The 23,971-nt window shown below is 41.2% G+C and overlaps 1 protein-coding gene across 1 annotated transcript in view; it reads left to right on the top strand.

The window, feature by feature from the left end:
• Positions 1–4,886: 4,886 nt before the first annotated feature.
• HSPA12A (heat shock protein family A (Hsp70) member 12A) overlaps positions 4,887–23,971 on the top strand; it is a 98,699-nt gene continuing 79,614 nt past the window's right edge. The window contains exon 1 of the mRNA XM_069099037.1: positions 4,887–5,170. Within this exon, the coding sequence (XP_068955138.1) occupies positions 5,131–5,170 (40 nt within the window). The 5' untranslated portion in view covers positions 4,887–5,130. The remainder of the gene's footprint in view (positions 5,171–23,971) is intronic.

Genomic DNA, 23,971 nt, shown 5'->3' with positions numbered 1-23,971 from the left:
CTTTTCTCTGTGATTTTTTCAAAGATAATTGACAATTGCTCAGAAATCATGTTGATTAGTTTTCTTAGTGTTCTGATATTGTAGTTCAACCAGGTCTATTGAAGTCCTCTTGAAAGTGACTAGGTGCCTTTTTACCATCTTTTAACTTGTCATGGATTTCAATTATTTACCAATTTTGTTCTATAGTTTTCATTCTGAAAACCATGTCTGTGGCATCAATAACAAAAGCAAACAACATTGAATAGTTTCTCTTCTGTCTGTAATTTATTCCTCCTAAGCAGCAATCTTGTGCCTTATTTGATATTTCTATTGTCCTTAATATAATTGAAAAAAATTCTTTTTTGTTGTTCTTACTATTTATTGCCAACCTAAGTTAATACTGGGCTTTAGCATCCCTTACATTGGTCCATTTTTTTCTTGTGCTTCTCCCTTCTATATGTAGCCTTTAAAAATCCAAATGGGTTGATGAGCTCCCATAGGTGTATTTAAGAAGCTTCTCCTCTTTATTGTTCATTGTAGTAATTTCTGTTTATGCCACAAGAATTTTATTCTTTAGAGTATTCCATCCTTTTGGAATTGACTTCCCATGAAGAATTCCAGGCCCGTGGAATTATACCTGTTCTTTCCCTGAACTCTGAAACTGCCATCCCTAGATCTATTATATATGTCAGGTTGTGCATAGCCTTCCCTTCTCTATTGTGGACTATAAGTCTCTGTGGTCATCTCATTCCAAGAGTTCTTCTATTTTTACTTTGGCAATCAATTCCTTCACAATGGTCAGCATCAGGTTCAGAATAATTATTCTCTTCATGGCTTTCTCTAGCTTTTGAATAATGAAACAATCATTAAGACAAGTCAAAAATTTATCAGCCGCTCCTTTTATTTTTAGAATTTTGATCTGTAATTAGCAAGCCATTTACAGATATATAGTCTCAGTTTCTGTAGGTGAAAAATGGAAATGAGTGCTACCTGCCTTGCCCAGATGTTGTTAAAAGAATACTTTCTCAACTTTAAACTTTTACATAAATATGAACTATTGTTTTTTATTCCCTGAAAGGTTTTTTATATGTGTATGTTGTGTTCATATCTTGTTCCTGTTAAATCAATCTTGTTTTATTAAAAATAGAACTCAATTTATTAGGTCTCTTATAAATGGGTCACTCACCATATTACTTAGTTGATATTTAGAATTCCAAGTACTGTATATCTCAGAGGATAAATCACTTTGATGTATCAGTCAACCTAAAATTTCCTCTATTGTAATTCAGCATTTGATCTACACTTAATGCTGCAATAAAGGGAATTTCAACAGCAGGATAACTATGTTACTATTGAGGTCCCTGGTGCTTCACTCAGGACTGAGCAGCTGGCCAGAAGAGGCTCTGTTGACCATAGTACCAATGCTGTGTATCTGCATAGCACTTTGTAGTTTCACATGGGTTATCTCGTTTGACCTTCACAATAATTCTGTGATCAGCAGGGCAGGTATCATAATCTTCCTTCTATAGATGAAAACCAAGGCCCAGAAAAATGAAGTGATTTGCCTAAGGTCACATGGCAGAGGGGCTTAGAATTTCTCCCCTAGCCCAGTACTTTGTTTCTATAACTGCTTCCTGGATGGAACTGTCTAAAAGCGGGAGTGAGGCAGAGTCATCTGCTCCTGTGCCCAATGCATTGAGTCAACTCCAATTTAAGAGAAGCTTCACAAAAATCTTATGAGATTCAATTATTAACTGTCTTCTATGTGGAAGGCACTGTGCTAGGGGCTGAGGTTGCCAAGAGAAAATAAAAGGTTGACTTATATGCTTTTGATGTATGAGGACATTCATGGAGGCTGCATGTTGCAAATCCAGCACAGAGTAGGCATAGCCTTTCCTGTTTTACTGTAAATGAAGCTGTCAGTTTACTACTCTTCTGAGCACCAAAGGTCATACATTGAACTCCCATCCCCCACCTCCCAGCCTCCATTCACTCACACTTCTCTTAACATTAATAGGTCTTGTAGGCACATGGTGAGGATATGGCTAGCATTCTGGAATCGTGCTGGTGATGGGCAGCACTATTTCCAGCTGGACATCATTTAGGCAGCTGTCAAACAGACTTTCTTTATGTTTGCATGTGCTGTCCCTGAGAGTTGAGCCCCACCCATCCTAGCCACATTTAGAAGCTGCCAAATTTTAAGTGGCTTTGCTAGGCAGAAAAGGATGCGGTTTGGTTATGGGGTAAAAATAATTGAATTTTAATGCCAGAACGGACCATAGAGATCATCTAGGGCTCTGCACAAAGTAGGCACTCAATAAATATCCAGATTCTGCAGATGGGGAACTAAGGCGCAGTAAAATTAAATGATGTAACCAAGGTATAATGGAAAGAGTACAGGATTTGGAATGAGAAGATATGGGTTTGAGTCCCTTAGCTCTGTCACCTTGGGCAAGTTATTTAAATTATCTGGGTCTCATTTCCTCCTCTGGAAAAGGAGGGGATTGAGCCAGATAATCTCCAAGGCTTCTTTTTCTCAGAAATACCTGTAAGAAACATCATCACCATCTAGAGCTTTAAGGTACATAAAACAAGAAGTTTATATGTGTTAACTCATCCTCATAACAATCTTGTAGGATAGGTTCTCATTTTACAAATAAGGAAACTGAAGTAGAGAGAAGTGTCTGGGGTGGGATTTGAAATCAAGTCTTCCTGCTTCCAAGTCTAACACCCCTGACTATACACCTAACTGCTACAGCACCAGCATTTGAATTCAGGTCCTCTAACTAAAAAATGTAATTTTTTTCAAACTCTTCAAAGGGAACACAGCATTAGTGAAGAGACTCTTTTTTTCCCTCTACTTCAATCCCTTGCCCCCTTTAGGGCTCTGTATCCAGCATTTGCTGCACATTTTCTCATCCTTAAGTCACATTCAGAAACTCAACAGTATTCTCATAACTGTGCTCTTTTCTGGTCCAACATTTTTCTAGTTCTTGTCTCTGAGGACCCTGGGTGCTCCAGTAATAGTGAATGATTTTTGTTAACATTACTCTGTAGGTAGAAGTGATCAATAGATGTCACTGACTTCCTCCTGTGAGAGATGCTGAAAGCTACAAGGTGCAAGAGGTCTCATTTTACAGGTAAAGGAGCACATTGACTTGTCCACAAAACATAGATCAGAGATTTAGATCTGGAAAAGAACCTCCTTAAATGGTGACATTCAATTTTCTCTAATAGGAAGAGGAACTGAGGCCCAGAGATGTAAGATGATTTATGTGAAACCATACAACTACAAAATAAGATGCAAGATTTGATTGAAGGTCTTCTGTCATCAAATCCAGGGGTCCTTGATCACACCTATCCTTCATCTACTCTTTCCCTATTAAAGATGCCTAAAGACCTATGCAATGCAATCATTTGTCACTACATCCCTGGGGAATCATTCCTTCTAGTCACCTTCAGGCATTAATTCAAAGAGGAAAAGCTGGGTTCTTGCTGAAGATCTCTCACTTTCCGTAGGTGGCCTTATTTGTCCGGTAAGTATTCCTAGGATTCCACAAGTTCAAAATTGAAGAACAAGACCCTGAAGAAACAACTGTTTGGAACTTACTTGGGGGGGGGGGGGGGGGGGGGGGGGGGATGGGAGGGGTTGATGATTGTAGAAAAGGGCAGGAACTAGTAAGGTGACTGGTCTACCGGTACAAAACAGGGGCAACAGTTACAAGTTTGTAAAGAAACTGGATGGGGGCAGTGATTCATGTAGATTAATGAATTCATTATGGAGGCCTAGCAATACTATTATCATTATTCTTGGAACTTTAAGAGAGACGGAATGTAAACCCACATATAGAAAGTAGCATGCGGAGTTCAAGAAAACTTGAGCAAAGCAGTTGCTATGGAGTTTTTTTATTCTGGATTATTCACAACACCTACAGTCGAAGCTATATTCAGGCAGCCTAGCACCAGATTGAGTACTGCAGACACTGCCTTGATATTCAGAGAGAGCTTCTATTTCTGTACTATTGGGTGGCTCAAAGTAGCTGTATAATCCCATGGTCTCAGGAAAGTACTTTTTCATTCTACGGAATTCTAGAATCTTAAGTCAAAAGCGTGCTTAGAGATCTATCCCAACCTTGATCTGCAGCTTGAATTTGTTTCTTTTTTGCATTTTTATCTCCTACACGTCTTTTCTTTATGTAACGTTTCTCTTTTCCCGTAATCTCTATGAAGCATCGGCGACAAGTCATAGGTTTGCATTAGACATCTACTCTCTGGGTGCCGTTTAGTTTAAAATGCCAAGGCCTTCTGGCTTTTGACAATGCAGTGGTTCCCAAAGTGAGGGAAAAACGTTATTGGGACTGCTTGAGGGGAAACTGAACTTGAGAAGATAGTCAGGGTTAATACAGCAAGCGTCGGGGTTTCCTAACCAGAGCCAGAATGCGGAGCGCGTAGCTATCTCTAAGTTTCAGGTTCAGCTACAGTAATTATGAAGTCCTTCAGGTCGGTCTCCACCCAGTTAGGAACTCTACACCTCCGGTGGTATCCCGGGTCAGACTCAGATCCTAGCTGAGAGGGTCTCTTGGTCAAGGACCAGGCGCGGGGTGGGGACAGGGTTGGGGGTGAGCTGCATAGAGAAAAAGAATCTCGAATGGGAGGGGCCCTGCAGAGAGGAGGAGGAGGACCAGGAGGAGGAGGAGGACCAGGAGGAGGAGGAGGAGGAAAGAGGTTGAGAGGAGGAGGGATGAAGGAGAGAGGAGGGAGGAGGGAGACGGGAAGGAGAGCTTGGAGCTCCAGGGTCAGACGCTGAGACTTCCCTCTGGCTCGGCGCACTGGGCGGAGCGCAGGGAGCGAGGCGTTGCGGTGGAGGTGGGAAGAGAAGTGGAGACTTTCAGGGGCTGCTCCTTTGGACCGACGCAGAAGCTTCTGTATCCAGAGCAGGAGCGGGAGGCGGGGAAGCGGGAGGGGGGAGGCAGGAGGAGGAGGAGGAAGGAGGCGGGGAGGAGGGGCCGTCGCCTCCGCGTCAGAGGAGCCTCGCACTACCCAATGGCTCAGACCCCAGAGTGAGCTGCGAGCAGAGGAACGAAGCCGCGGACAAACGCCGGGGCCGGCTAGGAAGCTTTTCATTCTGGGCTGTGCGGGCCAGGCGCAACCATGTCGGATAAGGAAGCCGGGAGCGATTCGGGCTCCAGAGGTGAGCTCGCTCCTTCGCTCGCTTACTTTTCCAGGCAGGGACGGGAAGGGAATCTCACCTAGGCAAGCACTGCCGCAAGGGCACGGGTGGGTGGGAGGGGGGAACAGAGGGAGCAGCCTGCGGCCGGCTGGCCCTCAGGGGCGTAGTGGGTGGAGCTGGAGCATTGTCAGCATCCCTTTCGGGCTGGAGGCCCCCGGTGTCCGCACCCCAGGATCCCCCGCCTAGTCCTCCTGCTCTTCCGTCCAGGTTGGAGGCTTGGAGATGGAACGGACGGGGATGGGGGTGGGGGCGGGGGCAGCCTAGCCCTAATTTAGGCTGGGGTCCTTGCTAGCGTGGGAAAATGGAAACGTCCCCTGTTATCCTCCCTCTCTATTCTGCCAGTTCCCCAGGGCTCTTTCTGGAGCCTAGAGATGGGCGGTACAGGGAACGGAGACGCTCGGGCCAGTCTTTGAGCTCTCCAAGCTTTGGGGCTGGGACCGGGGAGCCCGACGCTGGGAAGCAGAGGCCAGATATGTCAGGAGCCCCGGCTTGTCACGTGTTCCCGTCCCTTCCAAGGAGACTCTGCAGCAGGGACCGCAGTCCCCCACCCCGCCCCCCTCCTCCCACGCGAGAGCCCAGGGGCTTCCTCGCGGTGCGCTTCTCCTCCCTGCCCCCGACTGCTCCACTCACTGCTTTTCCTGACGCCACGGGATTGCACACAGCACGTGCGACTCCCAAAGGCAGGCTATGCAGCAGGCGCTAAGTGATCCAGGTGGAAAAAAAAATGAGGGAGGACGATCCCGCGCCCCGTACCTCACTCCTAAGTTCGTGCTGTTCCCACGCGTCCTCCTTGGGTGGGGGCTCGATGCCTGACTGGACTCAGGCACGAGTAACCCACCTTTCCCCTACTAGGCGGTTTCCATGGTCCAGGGCAGCTCTCTTATCCACCCTTCACCCACCCCACCCCCATGCACCTCTGGGCTTCTTAGCCTCCCAGAAGCCACGGGAAGTGTCTGAAGAATTTGCTGGAGAAAAGACCTTATAATGTAGTCTCTCCCAGGCATAAATAGCAGATTGTAGCAAAGTCTAGTTACCCTTAGACACACATTTTTCTCCAGAATCATCTTCGAAGAAGATTAAAAAATGAGGAGGGGGGAGGGTAGTGCGGCAAGAGACAAAGTCAAGAAATGTTAGAGCTCTGAATAGTGAAAGAAAAAGTGAATTACCCGACATTCCTTTTCATTTCTAACACTTTCCTTCCTTTCTTTTCTCCTTGCCTCACTGTCTTCCCTCCTCTCTCTATCCTCCCCCATGTACCTGCACACTTTGAGTGTACCAGAAATCGATCTCCAGCTGGTTCTGATCTGTTCTGGATGGTTCAGAGAATGTTGCAATGAGGACCCTTTTTTGAATAGTGTTCTAGGTGTGTGGGGGGGGGGAGAGGAATCCTTTCGGTGGGGGTGGGGCTGTAACTTGTGTGTAGCTGGATGCTGGAGGGACAGAGTGGTTGCTGGACTGCAGTGCTCATTCAGCAAAAGAGGCAGATGGCTTCCATTTTGAAAAGATGATATGCAGTGGCAGAGATCTCTTGGCATAGTAGATGGAGAGCTGGCCTCAAAGCCAGAAAACTGAGTTCGAGGTTCCTGACTGACACATACTGGCTTTGTTGCATTGGACAAGTAACTTACCCTCTCAGAGCTCACTCAGGATTAAAAATTGCAATGAAGGTGCTCATCTGCATTGGTAAAGGGAGTTCCCTCACCCAGGAGTTCTCTGTGACAATAAAATCATGATGTCAGTCCCTGTCTCCTAATGAAGAACAACACATCTTATTGGGGAGGGTGGTTAAAATGGGGGGTTTGGTGGGGTCTAGGAACTTATTTTTTTTTTTTAACTTACTGTGTTCAAAGTGAAAAGTGTTTTATTCTTTGGGAAGACTTGGTCAGGGACTAGGATTGGATACTAACCTTTATGCAGATGTATTTTTTAAACAGTTTTCAAGTGAAGAAACTTCATTGCATGCTTGAGATCAGTCTCCCTGACTCGACAGAACGGCTAAAATGCAAAATGACTAACAATTTTTTTTTAAGGGGAGAAAAAAAAAGCATAACTATCCAGATGCCTCATGGAAGGGACAGTGCATATTTTTATACAGTTAATTACAAATCTGTTATCTTATACTGATGAAATTAAATGACTATGCTTTAAAGAAAATTCAGCTAGGAAGTGGTTATACTTTAAAAGGACACATGATACCAGTGAAATGACAAATCTGTCAAACTCCCAAATGCTGTCATCTTTCCTATTCTCCCAGGAGCACTCAATCTGTCAGAGAGATAGGAGGCTGAAGGAAATAGATTAATATCCTGACTTAAGGATTGGTTAACAGCAGAGAACACCTTCAATCTATAAATAACACCTCGTGGCAGGCATAAGCTCCCTTACACCTGCCACCCCAGCCCATTGTTCCTGCAGATGGAAGAGGTAGCTCAGCATTGCAGTAGCTGACATGGTAGGAATGGGAGGATCCCAACACCAAGCCTGATGAGAAATGGTTTGCATAGAGCAGACTGGAATTTGGTTCAAAGAAGAAACAGCCCAGGAACACATTGCTTTGCACAGACTAAGTGCTTGTTAGATTGAATTTAGGCAACCCAAAGTGAGTTCCCCAGGGGGTCTTATTACTCTATTTATTCTTCAACCCCAGGTTCAACTGGAAAGTAAGATAGTTGAGTCAGTCTATCAAGCTGTGCTTGTCTGAATACCGCCAGAGAGCTAGTTTGGTAAATTTTCCCCCAACTTCCTTTTGACTGAATAAACTACTTTTTTGGGAAGTTGCATACATATAACCTGAATTTTAATATGTGAAGAAGTTTTCTGCCTTGCCTGTAAGTCTTCCTTTACAAAAGATTAATATTATAAAGCCATTGAAAACCATAAAAGTTAATTAAGATATATACATAATGATGTATAGCCATTACTTTTCCTTGTTTGTAATTTTATAATGAACAGCTGATTTCATCCATTTTAGAACTCATATTATCTTATCTGCCTGCCTTTAAGCTCTTTAAATCACAAATCTTAGACTCATACATCAAGAAATGATCTCTGAGGCTGTTTAGTTAAATCCCTACATTTTGAAGATTAGAAAACTGAGGTCCAGGAATGGCTAGTGACTTGTTCAACATCACACAGGAGGTAAATATCAGTGGTGGGATTTGAATCCAGATCATCTTGACTCCAGAGCCAGTGTCCTTTTTATTGTACTAGAGCAGGAGACAGAAATGCCAGAATAAACATAATACCCCCTAAGCATTTTTTTCATATTGTTTAATATCTAGTGGTGTTCAAGGAAACTCCTTCAGAAAGGTATCATTTAGGGGCTGCTAGGTGGCTCAGTGAATAGAGCACCGGCCCTGGAGTCAGGAGTACCTGAGTTCAAATCTGGCCTCAGACACTTAACACAAAAACTAGCCATGTGACCTTGGGCAAGTCAACCCCAATTGCCCTCCAAAAAAAAAAAAAGAAAGGTATCATTTATTCCCTAATCTGATTTCCTAGCACTCTGTGCTTCTTGCATGAACTTCATCATATGTCCAGTTTATCATATTCTGGTTTATGTCTATGATTCTTCTCTCCTAGATTGTAAGCCCCTCAAGGAAAGTCTTATTTATTTTTGTGTTCCATAGCACTGGGAGTTCCTAGTAAGTACTTAAATGCTCATTGAACGGGTGGATGAATGTTTGGATGAAATACTTGGTACTAAAGAAAGTAACTGGGTGTGAACAAAGAACTTGGCTTATAAAGTGACTCTTACAAACCAGGTATCAAATTGTTATTAATAACAATGACTTTTAGATTAGAGGCTGTTATGTAACCAGGTCTGGGGTTGAGGGGTTAACTGAAAAGGGCATAATGGTTAATATAAATATTGAGGGTAACAGAAGGGTGAGTTTGCTAGCCAAGGAGTTGGTTCTTCAATGGTGGGTTAAAGGTGGGAGGGAAAGGAAGAGATGTGGGACAAAGCATGGCAGGGAGGGAACAAACTGTCTTTGTCTAGGGGAAGGGTTGTGGTAAGTGATATGAAGAAAATGTAAGTCAGCCAAATATTGGATGAGGGATCACAGCTCTTCCTTACCCCAGTGCAGGTCAACAATGGAAGCAGAAGGGACACCAAAACCACCCAAATATTTCAGATCACACCTCTAATTGTAATTGTCTGTCCACTCCCTGCTGACCTGTAACTTAGTTACATCATTTAGATTGACATCATTCCAAGGAAGCATTGTGTTAGGACTGAAAAATCCTGCATCCCTTGGATCCTCTGTTCCCACTGTCTATGTTCATTTACTCAAAAAATTTTGTTGTATACAACTGCTACAGAACACTTGTATGCACTTTGAGGAATGCAATGATAAATCAAGAGTCCTTGTCATGAAAGAATCTATGGAAGAGTTGGGGAGGATCATACACCCTACTTTGAAAAGTTAAGCAATAATACAAGGAAGTATCTGGGAAGTACCCACTGAATAGTTTTTAGAGGAGGAAAATATTGCTCTGGCCATGTTAGGTATGTTTAGGATCATTGATTTAGAACTGGAAGAGACTTTAGAGATTCCCCAGGATAGCCCACTATTTAACAGATGAGTAAACTGAGCCTTAGGACTTGCCCAAGGTCATATAGGTAATAAGGTGCAGAATTGGGATACAAACTTAGGTACCCTGAATTCAATTCCAGTGTTCTTTCCATTTCATGGAGAAGGTGTAATTTGAACTGAGATTTAAAGACATGAGAAGGTTTGAATTGGGGGTAGTGAGGGGAGATGGACATTTCAGATAGTGGAAACAACATGACCATTGGACTTGAGGATGAGCAAAAACACAGTCTAGGGAGAGTGGATCCAGTAACCTTACTGGAATGGAAGGTTTATTGTAGGATGGTAGTTGAAGATGAACAAAGTGATGGTGGTCTTGAAAAATCAAAAATCGGAGCCTAGACTTTATCCTGTAGTCATTGGGCACCTGTTGAAGTTTTCCATGCAGAGAAGTGACATGATGTAAGCAATATTTTAGGAAGCTTATTTAGTGATCATGTACAGGGGAAGGAGTCAGAGCATCTAGTTAGAGGCTTCTCTGGGTGTAAGATTAAGAGCTTGAATGAGAGTGAGGAAATGAGAATGGAAAGAAAAAAATGAATATGGCAGACATTAAGGAGTAGACAAAATTTATCTGTATTGACTTTGTGAAGGAAATAAAAAGAAGATTAAATAAGATTGTGAGCCTTACCGAGAAAGTGGTGGTGCCATTGAATGAAATATGAGTGATAGGAGGGAAAGCCAGTTATGGAGAAAGATGTGTTCCATGTCAGACATGTTAAATTTGAATTGACTTCTGGATACCCAGCTAGAAAGGTACTGAAAGCAGTCAGAGAGGCAGAACTAGAGCAAAGTTTGGACTCAAGATTGGGGGATCATTAATGTAAGTAGATAGTCGTGATTGGGGCTTTTCATGAGAGTATATAATGAGAAGAACAGAGGAGAGAAGAAAGAACCTTGGCACACCTACAGTGATGGGGATAAAGGGAGCCACTGGGACATTTCCAGAAACTTGCATTTGTCTGGGGACATGTTTAAACCTATCAGTATTGTTCATCCATCCATTAGTGACCTGCAGCCTAACTCCTGGCCACTGAAATGTTCTGAGGCTACATCACCACTTGGGGCAGGAAGAAATGAGAGACTTTTAGACTTTTAGGCCAACCCAACCTGTAATTTGTGACTGCAGGAACTCAGGAATTGACATGATTCAAGGCAAAGAATAACTGGTGCTAAAAACATCCAGTAATCCTTTTGGAGATGCTACTTAGATTCAAAATGTGCTTAAGTGAAAACTTCAAACCTAGTAAAGAAAAATGTACCCTTCTATTTATTGAGGCTGCAAATAATTAAGATCACAGGGTTGAGTAAATAGGTTTTAATGAATTATTGTCATAGCTGAGTGTTCCTTCCAAGTGTAATCTTAATATGCTAGTGATTATGCTAGTAGTTCAGTCTGTGGGTTAGAGGGTGGAGGATGAAAAGATTAAGGAAGTTGAGAACAAAGTTTAGAAATAAAACTGATCATATTGAATTCCTTCAATTCCTTGATTTAGAAAATCGCAGAATTTCAAAGTGAGAAGGGATCTCAGGTTATCCAGTCCAACTCATACCTTCTTGTTTGAATACCCTCTGTACTATCCCCTTCCTTTGAAGACTTCTGATGAGAAGGGACCCATTATCTCCTGAGGTAGCCATGTGACTTCTGAAAAGGTCATAATTATTAGTAAGTATTTCATTATATCTAGCTGAAATTTGTGTTTTTCTTTAGCTTCTATCCTTTGGTCTTAGTTCAGTCTTCTGGAGCTAAACAGAACAAGCCTAGTCCCTTTTCCCTGTGACAGCCCTTCAAATACTTGAAGATATTTTCCTTACCCCACCTAAGTCTTCCTTCTTCAAGTTAAAAAATCCCCAGTTCCTATGATTATTTTTTATTTAACATAATCTTGAGGTCCTTCACCATTCTATTTACCTTTCTCTAAGTATACTCCAGTTTATCTTTGTTCCTAGTAAAATGAGGTGCCAGACCAAAACACAGCACTCCAGATGTTGTCTGCCCCAGGTTTATGATCACCTTTTATGTTCTTGACACTTTAACCCTCAGTGCAGCCTGAGATTCAATTAACCTTTTTGGCTGTCTTGTAGCATTACTGACTTAAACTGAGTTTACTATCCCCTTAAACTCCCAAGCCTTTTTCACATGAATTATTGCTTTATCATGCCTCCCTCCTTATGTTTGTGAAATTCAGTTTTTGAACCCAAAGTATAGGATTTTCCATTTGTTTCTTCTGTTTCTTCATATTATAAGGTTTACCCTGTTGTCTTATTTCTGGATTCTGACTGTCATCCAGCATTGGATGCCCCTCCCAACTTTGTCATATGTAAACTTCATAAGTATACCATCTATGACTTCATCTATGACTTCATGGATAAAAATGGTGGACAACACAGCACAGGTTCAAAGATAGAGGAACTCAATAAAGAAATATTATTTAGATGCATTTAAATGAATTACTCAAAACTAACTATTCATATAGCTCAGAGCCCCAATCCTCCATTTGTGTGAATTATCCAGATAACTTTTATTGCCTGGATTAATTTCCTTTGCCACTCAGATTCATTAGGTAATTCCCAGTTCTGCTGAATTTGTACTGGTCCACATTCATATATGGCTTTGGTCTAGTTTCTTTGGGAGGGTGTGGGTATTGGACGATTTCTTCTCTTCTTTCTCTCTCATGTCCTTGTCTGGAGTCTGTTTAATTTCAGGGTCTTAGAAGATGGTATGGGTAATTTACTTGGATTCCTTATCATTTTTTTTTTTTTTGCTTTTTGGAAGACAATTGGGATTAAGTGACTTGCCCAAGGTCACATGACTAGTTTTTGTGTTAAGTGTCTGAGGCCAGATTTGAACTCAGGTCCTCCTGACTCCAGGTCCAGTGCTCTAATCACTGCACCACCTAGCCACCCCTCTTATCATCACTTCTAAAAAATAGAAGTGATAACTTAAGACTCACTCCTTCATCTTCAAATGAATATCAAAGAATCTTCTTATCTCCGTTGAGGGCCGAAGTGAACATCCATGGAAGGAGACACTATTTCAGCCAGAGGCAATGGAATGATCAGCATTGTGAAGTTAGGAATAGAAGGTGAATTCAAGGAACAGTGTGTGAAACAAAAATGGAAAACACTGTGGTAAGAAATAAGTATAGAAAGGTTGGCAGGAAGCATGCTGCCCAAGAATTCAGCTTAGGGCCTATCAAAAGACATATCTGGCTTACATCTAAGAGTGGCCTCTGGTCACCAGTGGTTTCAGCAATGGCCCTCAGGTTGATGTGGTACTGTATGTTTTTCTATAATGCAACCCTGCTTTTTTTCTGATATCAGTAATTTACATGTGACATTAAAAACAGTACAAGTAATACCTCCTTAGAGGCTAACTAGAAGTATTACCAGGCTTTTCCTATGTTGTGTTGGGTTTTTGTTTTTATTGTTTGCGTCTGCAGTGCTAACTGGAAAGGGTTGTGCTGGTAGGATGTGGGGATTTTGTTCACCCAGATAAACCCTCCAAATGAAGAGAATCTCTTGACCTTTGCCACTCTAAGAAAGCTTTGATTGTCAATAGGATCTGTCCAATGCCTAGAAGAAAGGAGAGGATTTCTGACAATAAGATTCTACATCACCAAAAGCATATGACACTTGCCATACCTTGGATTTTTTTTTTTTGGAGGGAGGAAAGCAGGGTAAGTGAGGTTAAATGACTTGCCTAAGGTCACATGACTTAGTAAGTGTTATGTGTCTGAGGCTGGATTTGAACTCAGGTCCTCCTGACTCCAGGGTCAGTGCTCCATTCACTGCTCCACCTAGCTGCCCCATCCCTTGGTTTTTAAATAGACAATTGTTGGTTGTCAAGTTGGCCTTAAAAGCTGTTAACTTTAGGTTACTGAATTGGAGAAGACTATATCTGGTCTTAATATGGTCTTCCTTGCAAACATCTAATAGGTTCATTGGCTGGAAGGGACCTTAGAGGTCATCTGTTCTGTCTCACTAACTTTACAGAAGTGGAAATTGAAGTCCTGAGTAAGGAAAGAAAAGTTAGTTATTTATAGTCCCACAGCTGATTTGAACCTAAATCTCTTGCCTGCACGACCAGTGTTCCTACTAAGTGATTTAGGCTCTTCTCTCTTTGAGCCTCTCTGCCCTTGGCCATTTCGTTGTCTATTGATTCTACTTCCAGATGTTGAAGAGATAAAATACAAATCAAATAGTCTTTATTAATATCTTTGGTTAAACTGTGGTTGGTGGTGAAGGAATTTGAAGGTAGAATCTAAAATGCATTTTAAAAAATTCTTTGCAGATTTCAATTGTCCCTGCTATTTCTACCCCCCATAATAACAGACATAGAGTTATGATGATCAAATCAAATAACGTACATGAAACACTTTAAAAACAGTGAAGTGTTTTATAAGTGTGAGCAATTATTAGTTGCTCATGATGCTGGTTCAAATTGGTCATTAAAAAGATATTCAATAAATGCTTATTTAATTAACAAGTTCTAGGGATAAAAAGACAAAATGCTAAATAGTTCCTGGCCTTAAGGGGCTTGCGTTCCAACAGTTGAGCCAACATGCACATATATAAATATAAATACAAAAAACCAGTACGTCCCAAAAGTCTTATTTTAAGCTGCTAAAGTTTTTTTGGGGGGAGGAGAACTTTTTGGGGACCCTGTATATAAAAGCAAGTAAAAGATAATTTGGGGGTACATCAAGGCATGAACACCCAAAGAATTGGGAAAGGCCTCATGTAGGAAGTGGTGCTTAAATTGAGCTTTACATTGAACTAGGGATTCTAAGAAGTGGAAATAAGGGTATACATTTCAGACATGTGCAAAGGCACCCAGACAGGAGATGAAACAGCAAGTTGATGCTTCATATATAAAAGAAGAGAGCATGTGAAGGGTAGTAGTGTATAAAAGGCCTGGATAGGTTGTTTGGAGCCAGAATGTGAAGGGCTCTTAAAATGCTAAACATAGTTTGTATTAGAGGTAATATGGAACCACTGGGGCTTTGTGAGTAGGAGAGACAGATCTATGTGTGCTAGTATTATTCTGTACATGCCTAGAAGGCAAGGATCATGTCTAAGATACATGTTTGTGTCTGAATTAAGAATGATTCTTCTAGGATCTCAGGCATAGATCTTTTGTGAGAAAGACCTGGAAAAAATATGCCATTAGGTAACATTGGGAAGTGGGAAGATCTTGAATCAGAATATGCCTCTTGGGTTTGTGGGGTTGTGGATAACTGGGGCTTTGGAGAGGTTATATGTAGATGTATTTGCACATTTTTTCAAAAGTTGAGGTTTTTGTTTATTATGCTAAGAAATATATCTAACTTGAGGAGAGAGGAAGGGAATTAGGGATGGCAACATGATCACTTAGCATCCTACAAACTTGACTAAAGGATGGCTTTATTTGACTATTTGGGTCTGTTTGGGCCCTTGTTTGTACTTTGTCAAGGCTCTGAGCTGGGTTTTGTAACTTTATCAATCATAAGTTTATATATGTGTGTATAACTTATATAACAAATATAAAATCATATATACATACATACAATATATACACACATAAATTTATATAAGAATTATTTTTAGTCAGCAGTCATAGGGCTTTCAAAGACTTGTTTGGTTTTTTTGACAATGCTGAATAATAGGGATGGGGGGGGGGGATTGGACCTGTGACTGCCTCTACCAGTGCAGGTTGGTACTTTCTGGTATTAGAAAGTTGCCTAGAACCCTGAGAGTTTAAAGGACATGCCTAGTATCATACATTCAGTCTATGTAGAGGTAGTACTTGAGCCATGCAAGCCCTTTTGCCTTTCAGGCTAGCTCTTTGGCCACTATACAACACCACCTCTTGTGATAGTAAATCAGTATGTCAATAATCTGTCATTTCTTTGGATGAACTTCCATTGTCGGGATTCCCTTCCACTAAAATGGAAACTTTCTATAACTATATTTCTATAACTAAATTCATGTACCTAGTTTCAGAGAATTTAAACCAAGGTGTTACTCATTCCAAATCTAGCCCATTATCCATGTTTTCTGTGTTTGCTGTGTCATTCACAGAATTTTAAGGTATTTTTGAAACAATTTAATAATATCCATTGATATATCACTTTCCTCTGTGTACAGCACTAGGCATTCATCAGTGGGCAGCTAGGTGGTACAATAGATATCAGTCCTGGGACTGGAATCAGGAAGAACTGACTTCAAATTTTGCCTCGTAGACTTACTAGCTGGATGACCCTGGGCAAGTCAGTTAACCCTGTTTAGCTCAGTTCCCTCATCTGTAGAATGAGCTGAAGAAGGAAATGGCAGATCACTCCGGTATTTTGCCAGGACAACCTCAAATAGGGTCATGAAGATTCAGACATGACTGAACAACAGCAAATGAATTCATCAACTTCTTTGAGCATCACAGCAACCTTGTGAAGTAAGCAATGTGTACAGATAGAATTACCCCCATTTTACAGATAAGAAAATGGAGGCTCAGAAAGGTTACATGACTTGCCCATGGTTACAAACTAATGAGTATCATAGGTGAGATGATAACTATGCCCAAGTCTAAACCCCTGGGATCCAAGATGATGAATGCTCTAGATATCTCTCTCCCCTTCCTCCCCAACCCAGGGTATTTATCCCCCAATATAAATCTCATAGAATCATAAACTAAATAGAGAAGTCAGAAGTCCTCTAGAACCAGCATCCTACCACATGAAGGGCTTCCTTCCTGCTTATTCAGGGTCTGTTTGAATGGTGAAATGGACCAGTCATTTATTTCTTTGGACAGCTCTAATTGCCAGAAATTATATTGAGTCTTATATTGAGCTGAATTCTGTCTCCCTGTAACTTTGATTAATTCCTCTTGCTTCTTCCATCTGTAGCTATAAAGAGTATGCCTCATTCCTCTTCCTCACTTGGGCAATGCGTAAGTAGCTGAAGACAGTGATTGTAATTCGGCCTCAGTTTCTTTTCCAAGCCAGTCATCTCCAGTTCCTTCAGACATTGCTTGCAGTGTGCTTTTTATCTTTCAGAACTGTGTTCTCTGAATTTCTTCCTTGTCAGATATTATTTCCAGCTCTGTTACATCTGCTCACACTTCCTGCCTTTAAAGTGAAATGAGGTCTTGGTGCAGCTGTACAACATGGAATATTTGCCAGACGTTTATTGTGTGTTTCTCATCAGGGAACCTCTAAATCCAGCTGAAGCTTGAACCTTTGTCCTATGTCTCCTTCTTGTCACTTTCTCATAGTCTTAAAATCCTCAAGTGGGATGATAAATGTAGAGATTGTGTTGGGCATTCTCTGCCCAGAAAGATGAGTGTCAAGCCCAGTCTTAGACATCTTCATTTAAAGAGATTCTTTAGTTTCCCTTACACAGGGCTGGACAATTTTCTAAATATTTGCTATAGTTGATCCAACTGCCCCAAGTTCAGTTACTTCAAGAGTTACAAAATTTTCTTCAACTATCTTTCACTCATAAGGATTCCTCTGGTTTCAGTCTTATTTTAGTCTATGATTTCTCTATACTAATGAAAACAAATCTACCCCTCAGAAGGTACTTAGGCGATTTTATTCATATATGCATCTATGTAAATATGCGCGTACATACACACACACACATATATTTGCATGTTGTCTTCCTTGATGTAATGTGAGTTCCTTGATGGCAGGGACTTTTCCTTTCTTGGTATCCCCAGCACTCAGCAGTTTATGGCACATGAAACACTTAAATACTTGTTGACTGATTGACTGATTCATATGCCGAAGTCTCCTCCTCCCTCCTCCTCCTCCCTCCTCCTCCTCCTCCTCTTCCTCTCCCTCCTCCACAGGCTTACCCTGCCTAAGATAGTTAGCACTTTATCGACATACTGATTCATATTCTCCAAATTAATTTAAAGTCACTCTGAAAATGCCACTTGATATAGAGTCATGGAACATTAGAGATGTGAGGTATCATAGAAGCCATAGTTTTAATCTAACCTCTCAGTTTAAAGATTAAGAAGCTGAAACTCAGAGAGATGTGATTTGCTAAAGCAAGTATTTATATAGCACTCTGAGGTTTGCAGAGTTCTGTGCGTAGGAAAGAAGAAATGAGGGAACAAAAGGAGAAAGGAAGGAGGGAAAGAAAGGAGGAAGGAGAGAGTGAGGGAAAGGAAAGGAGAGGGAGGAAGGAAGGAATGAAAATAAATGAAGGATAGAAGTGAAGGAAAAAGAAAGAGGAAAGAGTGTAGAAAGGAGGGAGAAAGGGAAAAAGGAGGGAAGGAAGGAAGGTGAGAGGGAAGGATTTATTACATACCCATTGTCTGTTAGGCACTGCGCTTAGCACTTTACAAGTTTGATTTTATTTAATCCTCACAACAACCTTATGAGGTAGATACTATTATCCCCATTTACAGATGAAGTAGTTGAGGCTGAGAGAGGTCAGCGACTTATGCAGGGTCACACAGCTCATAAGGGTCTGAGGCAGAATTTGCACACAGCCCTCCCTGACTCCATGTCTAACACTATCCACTCTGTCACTGCACTAGCTGCCACTTAAAGGTTGTATAACAAGGACCAGAACCCAGCTCTCTTGACTCCCAGTCCATTGTTCTTCCCTCTGCTCCAGACTGTCTCTTCTTTATCCCTCACAAAACTGGATTTATGTTTCCTTTCCTTTTCTTTGAATTGGCTGCCACTGTGGTGGTTCTTATTTCCTGCATCCTGATACATGGCAAAATGTCTATTTTTAAAATGACAAGAATAGTTTCAGAGTAGCTTTTATGCACATGTGTATGGCAAGTGTAAAATCCCATGCAAGTTCTTTCTCTGTCATTCTTAATGAAAGAAAATGTGTTTCTCCTGCACCCACACTTCATGGTGGCTCAGACCTTCTTCTAATCTTCCATTGAGATCACAGCCTCATGCAAGGCCTTCCAGTGTGAATGGAATACCTAGAGGATGGAGTTTTCCTATAGCTTTTGCTCTGATGTGGCCAGACAGTTACTGATTTATTCATTTGAAATGAATATTATTATTGTTAGGTCATTTACATACACAATTGTGCTTGGGAAATTTTGTACTAATTGGGGAGGGGGAAAGGGAACAAGCATTTTTTAAATACCTGCTATGGGCCAGACACTGTGCTAAGCTCTTTACGAATTTTATCTGGGGTCTTAGAAGTAGTTATGGAGCAAATACAAACATAAGTAATTTAAGAAGAATATATTTAGCCAGAACCTGGCCATCCTCAAATAGGATGATGCCCTTAAATTTGTCTGGATAGTGGTGTTATTGTATAAATCGGGGTGGGGGGGGGAGTCTCCCCGGCCCTGGAAATTATTCTCCTGGTTTTGCTTACTTTACTCTGAATCAGTTTATTCAAGCCTTTGTGGATTTTTCTGAAGCCATCCCTTTCATTCTTTCTAATTTTGCACTGCTATTCCATTACATTCATATCCAATAAATTTGTTCAGCCATTCCCTAATTGAGGGCTGCCTCCCCCTACCCTCTTAGTTTCCAGGTCTTTGCCACTACAGAAAACTGCTATGACTATTTTTGTATGTATACCCATACATACATTTTCCTCTGTCTTTGGGATATAAGCCTAGTAATGGTATTGCTGGGTTAAAGAGTATGCATCGTTTAGTAATTTTTAAAGTACCCTCAAAATACGGGTGGTCCAAAATGGAATAGGCTATTTTCTTAAGTTCTGAGTTCCCCATCTTTGAAAGTGTTCAAACAGGGGGTAGCTAGGTGGCGCAGTAAATAGATTACTGGCCCTGGAGTCAGGAGGATCTGAATTCAAATGTGGCTTCAGGCACTTAACCCTAGCTGTGACCTTGGATAAGTCACTTAACCCCAATTGCCCTGCTTTCCTCTCTCCAAAAAGCAAAAAAAAAAAAAAGTGTTCAAGCAGAGAGTGGATGACCACTTGTTAGAAATGCTATAAAAGGTTCCATGCATTAGGCAGAGTGTTAGATAAGCTGACCTTTCAGCTCCTTTTTTAACTTTCTGAGTTGTGAATATCTGTGGAAGCCCCAGAGTGGTTTACATACCTGTTTATCAAATGCGTCACATTTCTGCCAGTTTTGGAGTATGAAAAGATATACATTTTACTAATAAAATAATGCACAATAAAGTTTCAGGATAAATTGAGATGACTAATTAGAACATGATCAGCTGGTATGGTTGTATAAGTGTGTGTGTGTGTGTGTGTGTGTGTGTGTCTGTGTCTGTGTCTGTGTGTGTGTCTGCAAACAAAGTGGGTGCTATGAATTAAATACTGTTTTCATGCCTTCCTCAGACCAAAAACAATTATTACAATATTTTGATGATTGTACATAACCTCTCCCCCACCCCCTAACCCACCACGCACATCCTTTCCATAGGTAGTCCCTCCAGTCCTTCAACAGGGAACATTTTCCTTTGTTTTCTCAGTCTGCTTAGTAATACATTCCAATTCAATTCAATTCAGTTCACCATTTGTTAAATGCCAGCTATGTGCAGAACACTGGATTTGGGCAGAGGGGAGGGGAATATAGTGATGAACTAGAAACTCTGCTCTCAAGCAGCTGACATTCTAGTGGACCTGACTACCAATGAAGACTTTATCTTTTACAAGGGCTGACAGGAAATCAGTGTGAAGTTGTCTGGGTTATGTAGCTCTTTGGAAACTTGTTTTTGTTAGGCAAGACAGGAAATAACCCCTGTTCTTCCAAGCTGGAGATTGCATCAGCTCTCAGGTCTTGCAAATCTTTGAAAATGAGAGTGGCTTGTATTCATTTTGGATCATGGCTATAAAATACAAAGTGGGAAATTGAAGGGGAAAATGCCAATCCATTTTTCTCTGATTTTTCCTCCTCCCTTCCCCTCTTTCCCTCTTGAATTCCTACTTATCCTTTAGGTGGCTCAGTAAATAGAGCTCTGGGCCTGCAGTCAAGAAGACCAGAGTTCAGATCTAGCCTTAGATACTTTCAAGCTGGGCAAGTCACTTAACCTTGTTTGCCTCAGTTTCCTCATCTGTAAAATGAGCTGGAGAAGGAAATGGCAAACCACTTCAGTATCTCTGCCAAGAAAACCCCAAATGGGGTCACTAAGAGTCAGACACGGCTAAACAATAACAAAGTCTTCTCTTTTCCACTTTTTTTCCTTAGTTCTGACAGCACTTTTTTGGCCTCTTCCTAAAGGGCTTCTCATCTGTCATAGTTGTCTAACTTTGTATCTTAAACCCTGTTAGACCAGAAACTACCTAAAGGCAGGGATCATATCTTATTTAAACTTAGGATCTGGAGCAATGTATACTCTAGGATTTGTTCAACAAACATATTGTTTAAATAAATAAATGTTTTTGAATAAATAAATGAAGTAAAGAATAAAAGTTGGAGCAAAGGACTGTTTTACCCCTCACTCACTAGATAATGGGCTTGGTTTAAACAAAACTTTTCTTGGTAGATGTGCTGTGCTCTTTTGTACAGGTTATTGAGCAGAAGAGCCAGTCTTACCTTTAACAGGGTAGGTGGTTGCCATCATGATGTAATTTGATGAGTAGACGATTGAGAGAGTAGGGATGTAGGAGGGGGAAATCACACCATTCAGAGATTTCTCCCTCGCCCACATGATCTTAGAGGATCATCATTCACTTAAAATTTTAGAAAGTACACATTCCTTTAGGTGAAATGTTGCTTCTTCCCACTGTTGAGAGCTGGAAAAGACTTCAGAGATCGTTTGCACACCCCCAGGAGTCACCAAGACCTATTCAGGAGATCTGTGAGGTCAAAATATTTCATAATAGTACTTTCATGTTATTTGCCTATTAAAATGCTCCTCAATTTCCCAAATACTTATCTGTGTAAAGCCGGATTTCCTTCGTGTATTTCAACCAGAGCAACATACCACAACAGAGTGAATGCAGAAGTAGATGTGAGAATCCAGCTGTCTTCAATTAAGCCAGACAGTAAAGAGATTTGCAGAAATTTGTGTCAGAATCCCACTTTTCTTACTAAATCTTTTTTTATTTTAGAAATTGTAGTTATCTTTCATAAATGTTAACATGTTTTGGGTTATTTTAAAATAATTATTTAAAATATATGTTACTGTCTAATATGGTAAAACATATTTGTGTATATTATATATACATATGTAACATATATCATTATATTACATATATATGTGTGTGTATATAATATATCCCCATATAAAAGTTTTTTTTGGGCCTGAATAATTTTTAAGAGTGTAAAGGAGTTCTGAGACCAAGAAGTCTGAGAATCGTGAATCTATTCTAACCCTCTCATTTAGGAGATAAAAACCCAGAAAGGTCCAGATTAACAAGGTGTAGAGCCACACTTGAACTTGGTTCTTTTGACTTCAGATTTAGTGCTCTTTCCATGACCATGGGCTCTTAACCTGATGTCTATAAACTTCTGTGGGGGGGGGGGGGCAATACATGTTATTTCAATGTAATTGGTTTCCTTTGTAATACTATGGAATTTATTTTATACATTTAAAAACATTTTTCTTAGAAGGGGTCTATACTAAGCTTAATCAGATTTTTGAGGTATCTACACTAAGAAAACTGTTCAGAAATGCCCTGATTGGTGTCCTCTTTCCAAAGGCAAATACAGTGGGGAGAGGGAAACACTTTAAGCTGTTAATGGCTTGGTGTGAAAGAGTCTTATCTTAGTGTGAAACAGAATCCTAGAACCAAAGGGTGGAAGAGGTCCCTGGAGATACATCCTTCTCATTTCAGAGGAGGAAGCCTAGGACCAAAAAGCTGGAGGGTTTGCCAATAGGGGTAGGATTAGAAACTGAGTCAGTCAGACTTCCTGTCCCCATTCCAGTGTGAGTTTTATCAGATTGCTCTTACAGCTGAGATTTTGGTACCAAGGGAGCAGAACATTTTAACTGGGGAGAGGGGAGGATGGGGAAAGTTATGGCTGGGGGGGGGGGTGGTGGTGGTGGTGACCAGACATAACCTAGGAATGGTGAGCCCAAGTAGAGGTGGGAGTGCTCTGGGCAGTCTGAGCTGTCAGGGGTAGGAAGATGAGTTACAATAGGGGAGGTGGGAGAGCATCTTTGTAAACTAGCATATATGAAATGCCTACTGTGTGCCAAGCACTGTGCAGTCTCTCACATCTTTACCTGGGACAGGCTGCACTGCCTCACCATGTCTTTGCAAATAATTATCCAGAATGATTAGTTAAAATAGAAAGAAGGCAGGGAATCCTACCCCCTCCTCATTTTCTGTAGCTCTTTCCAGGTACAGACTTTCTAGTGATGGGCTTAGCTACTTAGCGAATCAGGCAGGTAGGTGGTACAATGGATAGAGTGCAGGGCCTGGAGTCGAGACATCATCTCCCTGAGTTCAAATCTAGCCTCAGGCACTTACTAGCTGTATGACCCCGGGCAAGTCACTTAACCCTCCTTGCCTCAGTTTCCTCATCTGTAAAATGACTGGAAAAGGAAATGGCAAATACTCCAGTATTTTTGCCAAGAAAACCCCAAATGGGGTCATGAGGAGTCAGGCACAACTGGAAATGACTAAATAGCTAGGAGTACTTGGCATGTCTCAGAAAGAGGTGGGATGGTGTTCCATTTTCAGCTTCAAGTAAGAGTATGAGTTCAAGCTAGCAGTTATGTTTGTCATTTTTCTAAATGACAATGTTTGTCGAATTGAAAGAGACTTTAGAAATGATAGAACCCAACCTCCTAATTTTATAAATGCAGAATCTGAAGCTTCAGAGAGTTTGTGACATCCAAAATCCCACAGCTAGTGAACAACATAGTTCTCTGTGCTGGGCTACATGCTGCTCCCCACCCCCCCAAATTACTATTATAATATTTTGATCATTGGACATAACTCCCCCCCACCCCAGTTTGGCGAGAGCTTTCCCAAATGTGGCCTCTTTCCCTCCAGTTATGAGAGGCCCTTTCAGGGAGGGCATGATGCAGTGGCCAAAATTATTGGATATTTTCCAAGTACAGCTCCAACATAAATACAGACTTTTTTTTTTAAGTAGAAACAAAATTTAGATCAAAGACAAGAAGGCAAAACTAACACAGGGAGTTTTCTCTGACCAGATGGGGATAGGAGAAGGGGAACAGGGAACCCTGAGCAGGCAGCAGAGGAAAAATTGATCACCCTTCACTCCCCCTTCATCTATACACACGCTCTCTCTCTCTCTCTCTCT

This window comes from Petaurus breviceps, unplaced genomic scaffold (genome assembly GCF_028583685.1).
Source record: "Petaurus breviceps papuanus isolate PSGF00001 unplaced genomic scaffold, PetGlider_PUasm1.0 37, whole genome shotgun sequence".
In the NCBI taxonomy this organism is placed as follows: Eukaryota; Metazoa; Chordata; class Mammalia; order Diprotodontia; family Petauridae; genus Petaurus; species Petaurus breviceps.
Note: the sequence above shows the minus strand (reverse complement) of the source record. Positions and strands in the feature narration are given on the sequence as shown.